The sequence below is a fragment of the Anser brachyrhynchus genome (genome assembly GCF_964034855.1).
Source record: "Anser brachyrhynchus genome assembly, chromosome: 15".
NCBI classification, from domain to species: domain Eukaryota; kingdom Metazoa; phylum Chordata; class Aves; order Anseriformes; family Anatidae; genus Anser; species Anser brachyrhynchus.
This window is the reverse complement of record NC_137733.1, coordinates 5,224,562-5,239,986: the sequence shown is the minus strand read 5'-3', so window position 1 is coordinate 5,239,986 and position 15,425 is coordinate 5,224,562. Positions and strand designations below refer to the sequence as shown.

Sequence of the window (15,425 nt, the reverse complement as noted above, 5' to 3'; positions counted from 1 at the left end):
AGACGGGAGCTGTTTTATAAGGGTTTTATTTTGCACTGGATTGTCAGCCCTGGCTCGCCAGCCTTATCTCTGTTTCAGTGCTAATCGCTTTCCCCATCGTTCTTATGGCCCCAGCGTGATTCTGCTGGCACCAGAAGCGTGAAACACTTTGCCCATCAACAGTTTTGCCAATAAACTTGCTCAGAGCAGCTGGTCCAACCATATTAGTATTTCATCAGGATCAGCACAAGAGCAGAACACGGTAAAAAAAAATCCTCTGTTGACATGAAGGCCAACGCACGCCCCCAGGCTGGGGAGCATCTGCCACAGCAAACCCCCACCCCGGGCCAGGACCACGGCACAGCCACGCAGTGCCACCCTGCCTCTGCTCCCCGCGGGGACCAGCAACGAGCGCCCTGAAGCCACTCGATGCTGCAGAAGAAAGGCACCTCGGTCCGCTGGGGAGGCCAGAGGAACCCGGAGCAGCAGCTCGCGTGTGGCCAGGAGACCCAGGTCTGACACTCTGAGCATCACCTCCAAGCCAGAGGCTCTCACAGCCCGATGCAGCTTTTTTCGTCAGTGTAATAAAAGGTGGGAAGGTTTAAATAACAGGCTCAAAGAAAGGCTCAGAAGTGGATAAAAAAAAAATATCTCATCAAGAACATTTGGTTTTGAGGCAGGACAAACCCCCCCACAGACAGGGACTGGATTTACCTTGCTGTTCGCACCCCTGGAGAACAAGGACACGTTGGATAAAATTTTGCTGGCCCCCAGGCAGAACGGGCAGAAAGCTCCCCCCGGCACTCACCGGCAGATGGGACCGTGCAGCCCTTCTGGCCATCAGAGGCCGAGCGCTTCTTGTAGGACTTCTGCTCCGGCATCTCTTCCCTATATGCTGTGGAGTCAAGGAGCCTGCTCAGGACCGGGGACTGCGGGATGCTGGGCAGCGTTCGGGACTTCCCCAGGAGCGGTCTCTGCAGCTTCCTGTCCAGAGACCTGTAGGGGAGAAAACAGAGGGTACGTGCATTGGGGCAAGTGGTACGGCTGCCTTCAAGCCAGGACCTTCCCCGCAGGACACGTCCGTAACGCACAGTACTGCCAATGGACTGACAGCACGCGGTTCTTCCCAGTTTGCAAAGCTGCTGCTATTTCAGCAAAGCCTTCTCCCTTCGCCGGTGCATTCCAGTTAGGATTTGCATCTTGAGCTGCGAGCCGCAATCAGCACTTTGACCATTTAGCACCTCCCGCCTAGCCCACCTCCAAACTCACAGACAGTCAGAAGCAAGTAAATAAACCAACCGGAGGGTTCAAGACTGAAACAATACGAAAAGCTTTTAAAGGAATAAAACCTCCACAGGGCACTGAGTATCACCTAAGCCAGCTGATGCTCTTTGTGGTAGAGAAGCGCTGGGGGCCCCAGACACGCACGAGGAAGGTGCGGAGGAGCGAGGTGGAGCACGCTGCAGGGACCGCCCCACGGAGGTGACACGGGCTTCGTGCCACGCGGGTACAAACACAAGCTCAAGGTCTCTGTGGGTACAGCTCCACCAAGGCCGGCAATGGGGAGCCCCAGCTGCATGCCCAGGTGCTCAGTGGGACCACAAGACAAAGTTTTCCTCCAAAAAGCCAGAGTACACCAGTTTTGGGGGGCGGAGGGAGCCAGGGAGCAGCTCCCCGTTCACTGAGCTCCATCCCGCAGCATCCCCCAAGGGACAGTCCCCAGCTGCTGTCCTTGGGGACAGCGCTGGCCCACCCAGGGGTGGCAAGGTCTCACCCACGGCCACCCAGCCCTGTCCCCTCCGTGTCACACCACACGCACCCCGCCGGGCTCCCTGCACACCCCAAGGGGCTCGGCGAAAGGCTCCTCCGCGCAAAAGGCTCTTCCCAAATCTCGTGCTGAATGAGAAGGAACTTTGAATTTCCACCTGAAATTCAGTTCTCAGCTTGGTGGTACTCATTTGTTCTTGCGCCAATATTAACCTTTGGCTTAAATAATTATTTTCCCTCTCCAGAGCTTGCTCCCACGATTAATTTCCATCATACAGCAGTCATATCCCCTTTTTTCCTGCATTTTTCCAAGCTGATTAAGGAGGCTTTCAGCCTCTTCTTACAAAATGAACTTCCCTTCCCTGCGGTTGCTCCCACAGCCCTCCTCTGTGCTCCCTGAGCACCACAAGGACTGGGGCCGAGGTGCCAGTGCAGACCGTGGGGACAGCACCCCACCTTCCCGCAGCACCGAATTTATCCCATTTCCTCCAAGCGACTCCCCAAGGTCACGCAGGGAGAGCCGATCGTGCAAATGCTCCCGACCCGCTGCAGCTGCCTGTCACCACTCCATTTATTACGATGATCGTTTTTCACTCCCTTATAAACGTGGCAGCGGTGCCTGCCTGGTGTCGGCATCGGATGCGATTCACGGGCAAGCAGCGACGGCCTCAACCCTTCCGTGACCCTGTGACGGAGCCGGGCGAGGCGCCGAGCTGCAGCCGCCTACCGCAGGACGCAGGGCAGGAAGGCAGGGGCAGCGCTGCCCGCAGGGGCCTCGCACCCAGGCATCTACCCAGGGGGCACATCAGGAGGTTTACAAAGGGGTGGCGTTGGTTGGATTCACCCTGGATCCACAGGCGATGCCGCCCGGCCCCACAGAGCGGTCACTGAGCGCTGAGGGGATGGGGACGGCACCGTGCCAGCCCTCCACCCCAACCCTTCCCTGTGCTTCACCTGCATCCACGTGAAAGCAAGCTACGCCAGGAGGGGCGAGAACAGAACCAGCACCCCGAGCTGTTCCTGTTTCAGTGAGACCTACGTAGCTCTCACGGTAACACATCGCGCTGGCACAAGACAAAAGGGATGCGACTTAGCACACTGCTGCGCTGCAGAAACGAGCCCTGGGCTCTGTCCGAGTTCAAAACATATTTTTTTTCTGGCATGTAAATCTCGGTGCTTTTATAAATGCACCTGTGTATAGCTCCATCGACTGCAGAGCGGCATTAGCATTTTAAATGCTAACACAACTTTGTGCCTACATTGCCGCTCGCCCAGACTGCACGAGGGTAAAAAGGGAAGAATCCATGCCCCTGGAGGAGATATTTTTAAGCTGTGCAGCTGAAGACAATGATTTATATCAGAAAGAGCAAAGGCTCCATCGGCAGCCAGAAACCTGTTTCTCTCTGAAATCTGACTTGAATTCCCAAGCACAGCCCAGCTCCGCGGACCTGCCACCCCGTGCACAACGGCCTCGGCAGCAGCTGCCAGCCAGGACCCGATGCCTGCCACCGGGAAGTCACGTTGCACCGACGGATGCTTCCCGGGCAGGCTCCAGAGCTTTGTGTTATCAAGGATGCCACATCCCATTAGTAAAGATCCCTGATGGGAATGTAAAGCTCAATTAGAAAAGCCATAATCAATGCTGTTACAGCCTATAAATAGCAGCCGTTCGGTGTTTTGGTGGGAAGGAGAGCACATACTCGAGTCCTGACAAGGGTGGCAAAATCCTTCTGGCTGCACGTGAAAGCTGAGGCAGGAGCCCGGTGATGGCCCCGTCGCTCCCAGCCCACGGCCAGACGGGGAAATGTGAGAACAGGCGCCAGGGCCAGGTCCCTGTCACCCCCCGGGACAGCCGCAGGGCACAGGGTGGTGGCAGAAGCACAAACTGCCCCAGCTCCGCCCTCCCCACCTGAGCCACAGCCCACGACACCCAGGGGCACAGGTGCTGCTTTCCCCAGGCTTCTCCTGAAAGCAAACCAGCTAGCAAAAGCAGCCGCCGTGACGAGAAAAGAGAGGCAGAGCACATCTCAAATCAGGGCTGCAGCCAGTGCCTCCCTCCCAGCGATGTCCTTACTGGTGCTGTCCTTACTGGGTGGCTTCTCCGGTGGCTGGCACTGCAGGGAAGGAGAGTGAAAGGGCTGAGCAGAGATAAAGGGGAGGGAGGCGCAGAAAGAAGGCTAACGCAAGTCACCCAGGGAAAGCCAGAACCCTGCAAGCAAGCAACACCTGCTTCCCCCCCCAACCTCTCCTCCCCGTTTGTTTTGGTGTGGAAAAAGCCACTTCCCAGCCTGACCCGGTTTATTTTCATTTTAAAAGAGAGAAGAGAGAGCCTCTGCCTCACCCAGGGAAAGGATGGAGAAATCCCCATGCCAGCCGCAGTAGAAAGCCAGCAACATAACAGAGAAAATAAACAGGAGGGAAAATAACCCCAAGCCATTGCTCACACAATCCCAAATCCAAGTGAACGTCACCGACTCGCAGGTCACCTCCAGCCCAGCTCCTGGAAGCGTTCGAGGACGGCGACGCTCCAAAGCCTCCCCTGGCCGCAGCTCTGAACCCCAGCAGCTCACGGGCGAAACCCAAGAGCCGTGCTGCGCTAATTCTCCTCCTCCCAGGGTGCAGAGTCAGACAGCTGCCGAAAACTGGGAACACGAGGACGAGAGCAGGGCACAGAGCCGGGCTGGAGGTGCAGGCAGTGCCCAGCAGCGCCCGCAGCCGCAGGGGAGCAGGCAGCAGGGAGCCCCGCACCTCGCCCGCCTGCTCCTGTGCTGCACCGCGGGCACAGCCCCGATGTGCACGGATGTGTCAAAGCTCCGAAGGGACACAGCGCTTGTACGGGATAGGTCCTATCCCCAAAAGCCAAACAAGAATTCAAAAAAAAAAAAAAGAAAAGCAGTGGAGAAGCCAAAGGTTTCCCCCCCTTCTGCAGGACCGCCCAGAATTTCACAGCTGCTTTTCAGCGACTCCCCTGCATGCTCTCAGTCAATCCATTCCCTAAATCTGTCGTGAAATAGAAGCTTACAAAGCTGAAGGTTTGGGGGAGAACGGTGAGATGAAGCCCAGGGGTGAGCCCAGACAAGGGACGGGGGGACCAGGAGGGCCCAGCTATGGCACGGGGCCCCCAGCAGCATGAACACCCGTGCAGCGGCGCCTGCTCCTGCTGCACCAGCGCTGCTCAGGCAGCTCCTGCACCGAGGTGTCACTTAGCAACCCGGCCTCAAAAACCAGCACAGGTTCCAGCTGGATCCAGGAAAGCCAGAGATGCTACGGGCTGGGAGGAGCAGTCCCCCTCCGCGATCCTCTGCTGGGAGAAACCCTTCCCTGGACCAGCTTGCAGGGACCCAGCTGGGGCCTGGGTGAGGGTACCCGGGCAGCCTCGGAAACCAAAGCCGCAGGAACCAGGAGCAGCGCAGCCTTCACGGGGCACCGGCGTGCCTGGAGAATCACACCCAAGTATGCTCTGAAAACCTCAGCCGCTCTTAGCAGACCCGTGAGTCACTGCTGCTTTTCCAGTGACCCTGCGAATTGCGAAGCCGGCTCGGATCGCTGAGAAATCCACCCTTCACCCTCGGGAACACCCACCCCGAGCCGATTTTCTGCTCTTGCCCCACGCTCAGGCCAAGCTACCCAGCCGGCAGCTGCAGCCCCGCACCTCACCGGGTCCCCCGGCACATCACGCAGAGCCACCGAGGGAGGTGCCCGGCGGAGCAGAGACCCCACGGCACCGTACGGGACACAGCCGACCCCTGCCACCTGCCCCACGCCACTCCCCACCGCCCCCCGAGGCACCGCTGCCACGTGCCCCCTGCTCCCGAGAGCATCCCTGGAGCACGAGGAGCTCGGGCGGGCCCGGGGAGGCAGGGGGCACGGCAGGGACCACGCACCGTGTCTGGTGACATCCTTTGGCTGTTTGGGCCCGGCCCAGAGGCAGCAGCAAGCCCTTCTGCTGCCTGAGCCGGGCACAGTTGGAGGAGCTGAGCCGTGCGGCATCGCTCTCTTCCCAATTCCAGCCAAGCCTCCGCAAAACTGTCTTCATGCTGCTAAAAGGTAACAAGGGCTGTGGAGCGGAGGATGATAGCTGAAAACAGAGCAGCTTTTATCTGGCTGCGAAGCAGTTTCAAAGCAAAACAAAAAACCAAAACAGTATTCAGCTTACAAGTTCAGGAAGGGAAAAAAAAGAAGAAAAAAAAAAAAACATGTGAAGCTATAAAAATACCTTTCCCAAGCTCAGCTGTGAGCTGGTAAATATCATGATTTCTACCAGCTGGTTTGCAAAAGCTTCCTCTCCCGCTATCTCTCTGGAGTGCAGAGCATCGCTCCGGCAGGGGCCATCGCCCAGGCACGGCACAGAGCAGCGCGGCGCTGGGGCCGCAGCCGCCGCCACCCCTGCCAAACGGCATCTCCGTTCCGATGGGTGCCGAGGACCTCGAGGGTCCTGGGAGGTGCAGGAGCAGAGCTCGCACACCCTGCATGCCCCAAAATGCCGGGAGGAGCTCAGGGAAATGCTTTGGGAGAGCTGGAGGAAGAGCATTCAGTGTCTCTTGCCTCCTCCAAGCCCAGCCACGCACCAGAGATGGCCCACCAAAAATCACCAATTACCAAATTTCCCAGAAAAAGGCCAAAAGCGCTTCCCACCGCAGCAGCCTCCCACCAAGCCCTGATGGTTCGGAGCCCACATAACCCACCCGGTCCCACCAGAAGGGATGCCCGGGAGGGTCCCGATGCGCTGGGTGATCGAACCCCCTCGGCACAGCACCCCGCAACCACGAGAGCGCTCAGCCATGCGACAGTCAGCGTCACCTGTGGGGACTGCCGACAGCACCGCATCCCTCCAGCCACGTACTCAGTGCGGCAGACCCGCTTCCACTGTGTGGGCACTCACCCCCAGCACCACTGACACCATCCCCGTTGGGTTTTGCAGAGCTGGTGAACAGGAAAAGACACCAGCAAGGGCCCAGACGGCATCTCTCCCTTTTTCTGGGAAAATATATACGTTTCAGATGAGCAGTTCTGAACCCAAGCACCGTGGCTGTGCTTTACAAGGCTTCCATTTCAACATTTGCTTATGTGCCGAGTCTAAATGGGGAAATGAGATACTCCGAGGGCCCTTCGTTCACTCCCAACGTGCTGGTGTCTCTCCTTAAAAGCACCGCGTACCCCAGCTCTGCTCCCCGGCCACGCGCCCCGACGAGATCCCAGCGCAGATACGTGCTGTCCCTGCCACACTCCAGCAGCCACTACCGTCCTCGGAAAAAACAGAAGTCCGAAAACAGAAAGTCCCCAGGGCCAGGGAAAGCAGCAGAAACATTTAGGGGGTGTGAAAATTCCCCCAGCTCGCAGAGCTTTCTTTGGTAAGTGGGGAAGGAGGGCAGACGAAGGTGAATGCGCTCTCGTGCCAGCAGGACAGCAAAGCAGGCGAGCGTCCTCCCTGCGCGGCCGGAGAGCATCACCTGCGCCCACATCCCCGTGCCCAGCACCAGGCTCTGCTGCCCCCAGGCACCCGCGAGGCAGAGCGGATGCTGAAGGCATCTCGAATGCTCAGCAGGGGAACATGAAGGGCTCACGGAGAAGAGCAGTACAGACGATTATACACAGTCCTTTGTTTTAAACAACAAACCTTTCAGGCTCACGCCGTTATTAACAGTTTATATTTAAAGGCTGAGGAAAGCAGTGACGAGAAGAGGTTATGTGACCTGCCAAAACCAGGGGCAGAGGAAAAACCTCCCCGTTCCCACACACACGTGATGCTGAGCCATAGCCCTGGCTCCTGCTCTTCTATCATGGCAATTATTCAACTCCTGCTTGCCCTTGGAAAATTTCAGAGACAAAGGCTAACGAAGCGTAGGTAACACGGAAGATGAGCATCCTGGCTGGCTACCTTGCAGATAAATATGCAGCGGCCTCCTGTACACGTGCCAGCACCTCCTGGGGAGGAGGCGGAGGCGGCTCAGCACGGCGTCAGCACGGCCACCACCTCCAGCACCCGCTGGCCTCTTCTCATTGACCACAGGCGGGCGCAAAGCCCCGCAGCAGGAGAAGAGCGGGGATGTGCCCTCACTGCTACCCGGCCCCCCCAGGCGCTCGCCGGCTGCCTGGCCAAGCTCCCGACCCCATCCTCAAGCCTCAAGGCATGGGGCCGGCTTCCCCTTGGTGCTCCAAAATCCAAGTCACACAGCAAAGGAGACAAAGGAAGCTGAGATCATCTGGTACAGGAGACTGCTGCTGCTCACAGACATGGGCGAAATGCTTCAGGCATGAACTCTGAATGCTCCGACGCAGAAAGCTTGGCTTGTTTTAAAATCCATCATTTCTGCAGCACGACCAAGCCTTCCAGCATTTGAGGTTAACAATAGCAAAGCTGGCCTATCTCTACTAGCCCCTGGCAAAAAAAATAATTATTTGATATTTTGGTCAAAAAGCTTATTTCTAAGCACAGGTTTGCACAGCATGTTGTTGTTTTAAACCTTCCTGGGCACCACAGGGCAGCTGCCTCCCTCCAGAGCCTTTGGCCGTCCTGGGTTTTGTTCTGAAGCACCAGAACATCAGCAGCATCAGAAGCGATACTACCACGGTTGGGAGAGCACAAGCCCAGCCAACAGGGCAGATTTATGACATGTTGCAGGAACACCCCTAAGAAATGTTTTGCGTTTATTTTTTTTTAATGAAGGAGTAACAGATGCACAAAGGAGAGGATGCAAAGCCTTTGGCGAGGGCAGGGCTCCTGGTGGCAGCACTCGCCTCCGCCACCATGGGGCTGGGTGGGTTTGTCCGTCCGTCTGCCGCCAGACAGACACAAAGAAAGCACGAGGAGCAAACAGCCCTGAAACAACAGGCAGGAAACCCACCCCTGCCACCGCACTAGGGTGCTTTGGTCAGCCGCCAGGCGCAGCACGCCCAGCCTCAGCGAGCGGAGTGCCGTGCCCGCTGCCACCAGCACGCAGCGCACGGAGCCGCCCCGCGGGCCCAGCCCTGGCAGCACCAGCAGCAAAGCTCCTGCTCCTGAGCACAGCCCTGCCTGCCAGCTCGGCTGCCAGGATGGGGCCATTCCAGCCCAGCAACCGCAGATAAAGGCAGAGACAGGTCCTGAGAGAGGAAACATGTCTGCTGCCCCGTGGGAACAAAAACGCTCCCAAAAAATCATCATTTTGGATAAGCTCCTGCTCTCTCCACCTCTCTCCGAAAAGGCTGCTCTGCCATTAAAAGCCAGCACAGCTGCTTGCTTCAGAGCCTTACAAGGCACATGCACAGGAAAGTGAACCCACATGGCTACAAAACCCACTGCTTCGGTGCCTCTTCCAGCCCTACAGCCCAGCCCTGAGGCTGCTTCTCCTTCTCTCCCCTGTACAACCACTTGTACGTAACCAAATAGCACACCCCAACGGGTTAATAGCACCTGTAACGAGAACTGCATTTCTGTGTCGGTCACAGAATGCATATTCTCCGCCTATTTATTCCTCACCATCAACTGATGGGCGCTGGGTGGTTGGTGCAGGAGCAGGCTGGAGCCACGCGCGTGGTTTTGTGCCCACCAGGGCTCACCGGAGGACGAAACCCCGAGCAGCCCAGCCCAGCCAGCACCAGAGCCAGAGACGGAGCAGCTCAGCTTGGAAAGGTCCTCAAAGATCATCCAGTTCCAACCCCCTGCCACAGGCAGGGAGCTTCCTCAGCAGAGACATGGAAACAGCTTCTGGTCCCACAAGCGTGACTGCTGGAGGGCCAGCAGGGTGGTAGGAATAAATAACATTTATTTTAATACATTTCTATTGCTCTGCGAGCCACCCCCTGTAACCACGGCGGTGCCAGCTGGGGGTGCAGCTCAGAGGAATCCCACACCGCACACCAGGACAGAGTCCTTGCAAAATCTAAATTTTAGCTATTTTTTCCGTAACAGAGAAGCGCACTGAAGCTTCCCAGTTTTTCATAAACATGGTTTTGCAGGCAAAAATAAACGTTAAAACAGGTGGGAGTTTGGCCTGGGTAATAAAGGCGGTCACCCAAGCTCTCAGAACACACCAACACCAGCTCCGTTCAGGCCCTAAGTACTCTGCCCTTCCTATTTCAAACGCTCCAAAATCTCCTTTTTTTCCTTTTCCCCTTTGAAATGTTTCTTCCAGAGTCCAGACGTGGGGTTGTCACCCCCCCCTTGCCCCTCCGAGGGCTCAGCAGCCCCGCACAGCTCTGCCCCTGCTGCGGGCCCTCAGGACCCGCTCCCGGTGAGGGGCCTGCAGATGGCCGCCCCCCCACGCACCCGAACTGAGGCTGTTTCTCCTTTTCTCCCCTGCACAACCACTTGTACGTAACCAAACAGCACACCCCAAAGGGCTGAGGCAGCTGGGGGGCTGCGAGCAGGGGGAGCTGGACCCTGCTGAACTCCGCCACGCCACGCTCCCAGGGGAAGAGGGGGAGAAAATACGATGGGAAAGGGCTCGGGGGTTGAGATAAGGACGGGGAGATCGCTCACCAATTAGCGTCAAGGGCAAAACAGAGTCAACAGAGAGAGATTAATGTAATTTATTGCCTAGCACTAACAGGCTAGAGCAGCGAGAAACTAAAGGCAAACTGAAAACACCTTCCCCCCCCGGCCACTCCCTTCTTCTTCCTCCCCCCAAGCGATGCAGGGCAATGGGGGCTGTGGTCAGCCCCTGATGCTTCATCATGGTCACTCTGCCCTGTACCACGGGGTCCATCCCCCAGGAGCAAACTGCTCCAGCACGGGTCCCCCACGGGCAGCAGCTCCCCCCAGACCCCCTGCTCCTGCGTGGGCTCCTCTCCATGGCTGCAGCTCCGGCCCGGGGCCTGCTCCTGCGGGGGCTCTCCATGGGCCGCAGCCTCCTCCAGGCCACATCCACCTGCTCCAGCGGGGGCTCCTCCACGGGCTGCAGCGTGGAGATCTGCTCCGTGTGGGACCCGTGGGCTGCAGGGGGACTTCTGCCCCTCCTTCACTCACCTTGGTGTCTCTGGGATTGCTTCTTTCTGTATTTTCCCGCTCCTCTCTCCCAGCTGCTCTTGCACAGCACTGTTTTTTCTTTGTTAACCCTTCCTCAAACCTGTTCTCCCAGAGGCACAGCCGGTGCTGCTCATAGCTCAGCTCTGGCCAGCAGCGGGTCCCTTCTGGGACTTCTCTAACACGGGCAGCTTCTCTCGTATAGAGCCAAGTTAGCGTCTTCCCTAGCCTGAGGCAATTTCTAGGCTCCCGCTACCAAAATCTTGCCACAGAAACCCAAACACAGCCAGCCGAGGGAGGTAAACCAGGGACATAACCCTGCCCCCTGCCTGCAGGCAGGAACCTTCCCCTCGCCAGCCGCCACTTTTATTAGAAGCTGTTCACATTCGCATCCGCCGCGGGAAACCGCTTCCTTCCCCGCGCCGCGCGCAGCCCCCGGTGTGTGCTGCCGGTGCCTCTGTTTCCTACCTGCACACCCACCCAGCTGTGACTCAGTGCCAAAACAGTGGGGGAATGAGGCATCAAACAGTCTTTCTAGCAACCATGACTCACAGGCCGAGGCTTGCTGCCGGAGTTTTCTGCAGTCATGCTACATATGTAATTCTCCTTAATACCGATATGACTTCCTCTTCCTCCCGCTGGGCCACCCAGCTATCATTCCAAAATAAAGGATGACTATCCGTTTTCTGCCTAATCCAGGCAAAGATTAGCTTCAGCGTGTGCAGAAGATCGTCGGCTCTCAACCTCATCTCCTGTCCTAGCACTGGGCTTTAAAAGGAGCTCAGGAGCTAGGCGTGGAGGAGGAAAGCCGGGCGCACACCCCGTCACTGGGGTTTAGATGGGACATGGCCCCCAGACCCAAAAAGAGGATGCTAAGAGCACAGAGGTGCCTTTCCAGCCTGTCTGAACCAGCAAGCCTGAATTGCCCAGCCAGCTCAGGCACCCACGTGCATGCGGTTTGGTGGGATCCATCACGACAGGACTCGAAGGGGGGAGGCCACAGCCCCCCCCGGGGCAGGAGCTGCAGCCGGGTAAGCAGGCAGCGGGGAGCCAGGGCACACCGGAGGGGCCCCACGCGAGGGCAGGCTCACTGGGAAGGGAGATTTCTCCTCCACACTGCTCCCCAAGCTCCTTCCTGCTATGGCACAGCCACAGCAATACAAACAACAGGGAAAAAGGCTCTGAGAGTAAAGCTAAAAAAAAAACCTCTAGGTTCAACATGCAGAGCCCAGGCAGCTCAGCCATACAACAGAAGCTAAATGTCATTTCCTCCCGTGGCACTGCCACTCTGCTCACAAAACAAAACCCTTTACGTCTGATGCCTTGCCACCTTCCCAAGACCTAAGGGGTGCAGTGTTCGCGTCGCCCGGGGAAGAGGAGAGGCAGAGTAGCGGGGAGGGAGCCTCAAACCACCGCCACCATACAGCACGGTAGAAGGGGCAGCAGCTGCAAAACCCGGGGGCTAGAAGGGGCTAGAAGGCTCCGCTCACCCCAACAGCGCTGCGGGGCCAGGGGATGTGTGGGAAAGGCCCAGGAACAACAGGCGGCCGGGAGGGAGCAGCGGCTGTCCTGCTTTCAGACCCCTCGAGCGCTGCAAGCGGTGCTTGAGGACGGCCATGGGCTGCACAGCCCCACATGCACCCCGCAAACTGCCACCAAGGTCCCCAGCAGTGCCCCGCTGCCTGGGCGAGGCACCGGGGCCAACGCCTTCAGCTCGGACTCCTACAGCGCTGCTGCCAGCTCTTACACGGACACACGGCGACAGGGGCTAAGTCGTAAAGATGCTGAGTGTCTGCTGCTGGTAACTTTAACAGGATTAACTTCTGCCAAGCAGGCTGTGGCTCTGAGTCACCGACACGGGATTTAGGACTATTTCCAGCTTGGCCTGGTTCAGCACCAGCACAAAGCAGTTCCATGCATCAGCAGTGGACACGTGCATTAATTTTTTATTTTTTTTTTATTCTTTTATGTAGGTTACAATGATCTGTTGCAGCAAAAATGCAAATACATGCTCCCACACACATTTTTCTGCTGGCCTCTCAGCAGGCGAGGTGGGTGTCAGAGCTGGGAGAGCAACGAGGTCTCGCACACAACTGCCACAAACACTTTTTTTGAATAATGTCAGGTGGAAACTTCTTGCTCAGCCTAAAACACAGCTTAGAAACTTCCAAGTTCCTGACTTGCTTTCTCTTTTAAAATGCAGCTCTCTTTCCATATAGAGTGATTATTTGGAAGCAGAAACATTTTTTCAAAATGTGTCAACAGCCATCAAACTACCAGCTGTCGTACGAGACCTTCCGTGCCCCACAGCCATGCCCTTTGGGGAAGTTTTACCCAAAGTTCAAAGCCTCCAGCCCCCAGAGCCATACCCCACGTGCTGTGGCTCTGCACCACAGTGCCAGGGCAGTACCCAGCGATGGGGGCTCTGCCAGCAGGGCACTGCCGCAAGCCAGAGGTAGAAGACCTGCTTCCATTTTTATCCATCCACCTTACGCCCTGAGCAGCTGACACGGGATTTTGTTCCTTCTGTGCAGTTTTCCAGCCCAAAACTTGCCAGTTCCTCCTCTTCCCCATCACGACCACATGCCTGAACACAGACATGCTGCCAGAGCTGAAGAGATATTTTTAAATACCCGAAAACAACCGAGCACAATCCTGCCAGGAAAACATTGCCCACCCCACCCCCCCGCCTGGTAGCGCCGCATTCAGGTCCAGACCAACTTCGGAGGTGTACTCGAGAGGCCACCCAAACCCCAGAAGCTCCACCAAACGGCGCTGGATCCTCGCCCTCCCAGGAGGGCTGCAGGCGCCCAGGACCTCGGGCCAGGAGTCTGCCAGGCGGCCCCGCTGCTGAACAGCCTTGGCTGCAAGCGGCAGCCTGGAGAGGTGCCCGCCTGCTTCCGAAGCCTCCATCTCGTCCTGGAGCCCACGCCATGCACGCGCAGCGAGGCCATCCTCTCAGCTCGGTTACGAGGCGACAGCCTTCCTCCATTTCCCGGTCCACTTTCAAAAGCCGCAGGGACTTGAAATCAGTTGTCCAGCCCTTTCAGTTTAAAGATAACTGCATGAAGATGAGCTATTCCATATAGCCTGTCTTCTCCTTTCATTACTGCACCGTGCCAGACACGCAGAGCAGCAGGCACGAGCGCACAGTGGCGGCGCTGGGAGATGAAGCAAAGAACCAAACCCCGCGGCCCAGCGAGCAGCCCCAGCCCCGTCCCCTCCTGTCTCTCTGCCCAGGCCCATGGGGACCTGCACCCAGTGCTGCAGCCTCGGGGGGCAGGGAAATCCACCCTGAGACAATCCAGGCCCTCATCCTGCAGAAACCAGCGCAGCTCCAAAGCTGGTCAAGTCGAGCATTTGGCTCATTTATCTAAACTCCTACTAGATTGCAAAGTGATTGTGAATAAATCACAATAAATCGGATCTGGCTGATGCGTTTATGCTCATCACAAGCACCAGGAGAAGTTGCCTGCTGAGGACACTGATCCCCAGCTGGTCACACCGCCTGGTTCTCCACTCCTACAGATCTTATCATCCATTAGGTTCAGCAAAGAGGGCACCGGAGCCACAGAACCGCAGCAGAGCATCCATCCTCCCGCCGAGCACCGCTGGCAAGTCTGGGGCTGCAAAAGCTTCCCACTGGTGTAACAGAATGTGCAAATTGTGACACAGTTCTGTGCCACGGGGCACGGCAGAGCAGGAGGGCACAAGGAGGCTGAAGAGCACCTGCAAGCATTTTGGCCACACGTTTGGCCAGTATCACCTGAGCATGGGGAAAGACAACACCGCTGCTGTGTCAGCGTTCTGTTCTGCACACAAGTTCAAGCCCTGCTGACTTAAAACACAGATTCCCAAATCCAGCAGACTTATTCAACCCACCGCGTACGCCCTGCTTTATCTGTAGGCGTCGTTTAAAAATGCAGGCATATTACTTAATACCACAACTACACACCTGCTAATATCTTTTAGGTCCTATGAGAATGAGTGGGACCACTATATTTAGAATTTAATAACTCCAGTTAGGGCATCCTCTGTGCCGAGGACCTGCCAGAGGTTGTTTGCCGTGGTCCCAGTGGGCACCACAGCTTTGGCAAGAGTGGCTGGAGCCTGGTGGCCCTGAATCACACAGAGCCAGGGCAGAGCTCTGGGGGGGTCTGGTAGACCTTGAGCTTCAGAGCCTGGAATGCAGGGTCTTCTTGTTTAGGATCTCCTTTGCACGAAGAAAAGAAGTAGCTTTGGTGAAAAGTGACACCGATTTCAAGAGCATTCCATGCTTCAATCAACGCTTATTTTTACTTCCATCACCAACCACATGCAACCAAGGAACAGACGCAGAATCGGCGGGAGCATGCAAACACTGCGTCACCGGAGGAGCTGGGAGCATCGGGAACGTCACCGTGCCACCCAGGGGTGCTGCCACACATTGCATGAAGGAGCAGGGAGAGCACAGCTCCCTGCAGCTGGAGCTCAGCCGTGCTGGGGCCACTGGGGCACGTGGGGGAACTTCTGCTGGTGGGAACGCCGTCCTCCACCCTACGGAGCAGAGCTCTGCCACGCAGCACCCTGACGGCCGCGAGCACCGTGGGTGCAGCCACACCTGTGCGATGGGGAAGTGCTAGTGCTAGCACATCCACAGCCAGCAACACCCCAGAAAATTTGGTATGCAAGCGATGCGCCAGCAGTGCCACTTTGTGGTTAACGGCCTAGAGCTGGCAGCGCACCGTGACATCTC

General features: G+C 57.2%; 1 protein-coding gene across 14 annotated transcripts in view; it reads right to left on the bottom strand.

Annotated features, from left to right (window-relative positions):
* Window positions 1–15,425, bottom strand: part of LOC308178479 (ankyrin repeat and fibronectin type-III domain-containing protein 1-like) — a 194,196-nt gene that overhangs the window by 139,582 nt on the left and 39,189 nt on the right. For 11 of the 14 annotated variants that reach the window (XM_080557169.1, XM_080557188.1, XM_080557187.1 and 8 more), the window contains one exon: window positions 788–975. In XM_080557169.1, coding sequence (XP_080413295.1) covers window positions 788–860 — 73 coding nt within the window. In that variant the 5' untranslated portion in view covers window positions 861–975. Of the gene's footprint in view, window positions 1–787; window positions 976–4,190; window positions 5,610–5,630; window positions 10,673–10,693; window positions 12,759–15,425 lie in introns of those variants that run through there. The other 3 variants (XM_080557170.1, XM_080557182.1, XM_080557173.1) reach the window with 3 other exon arrangements.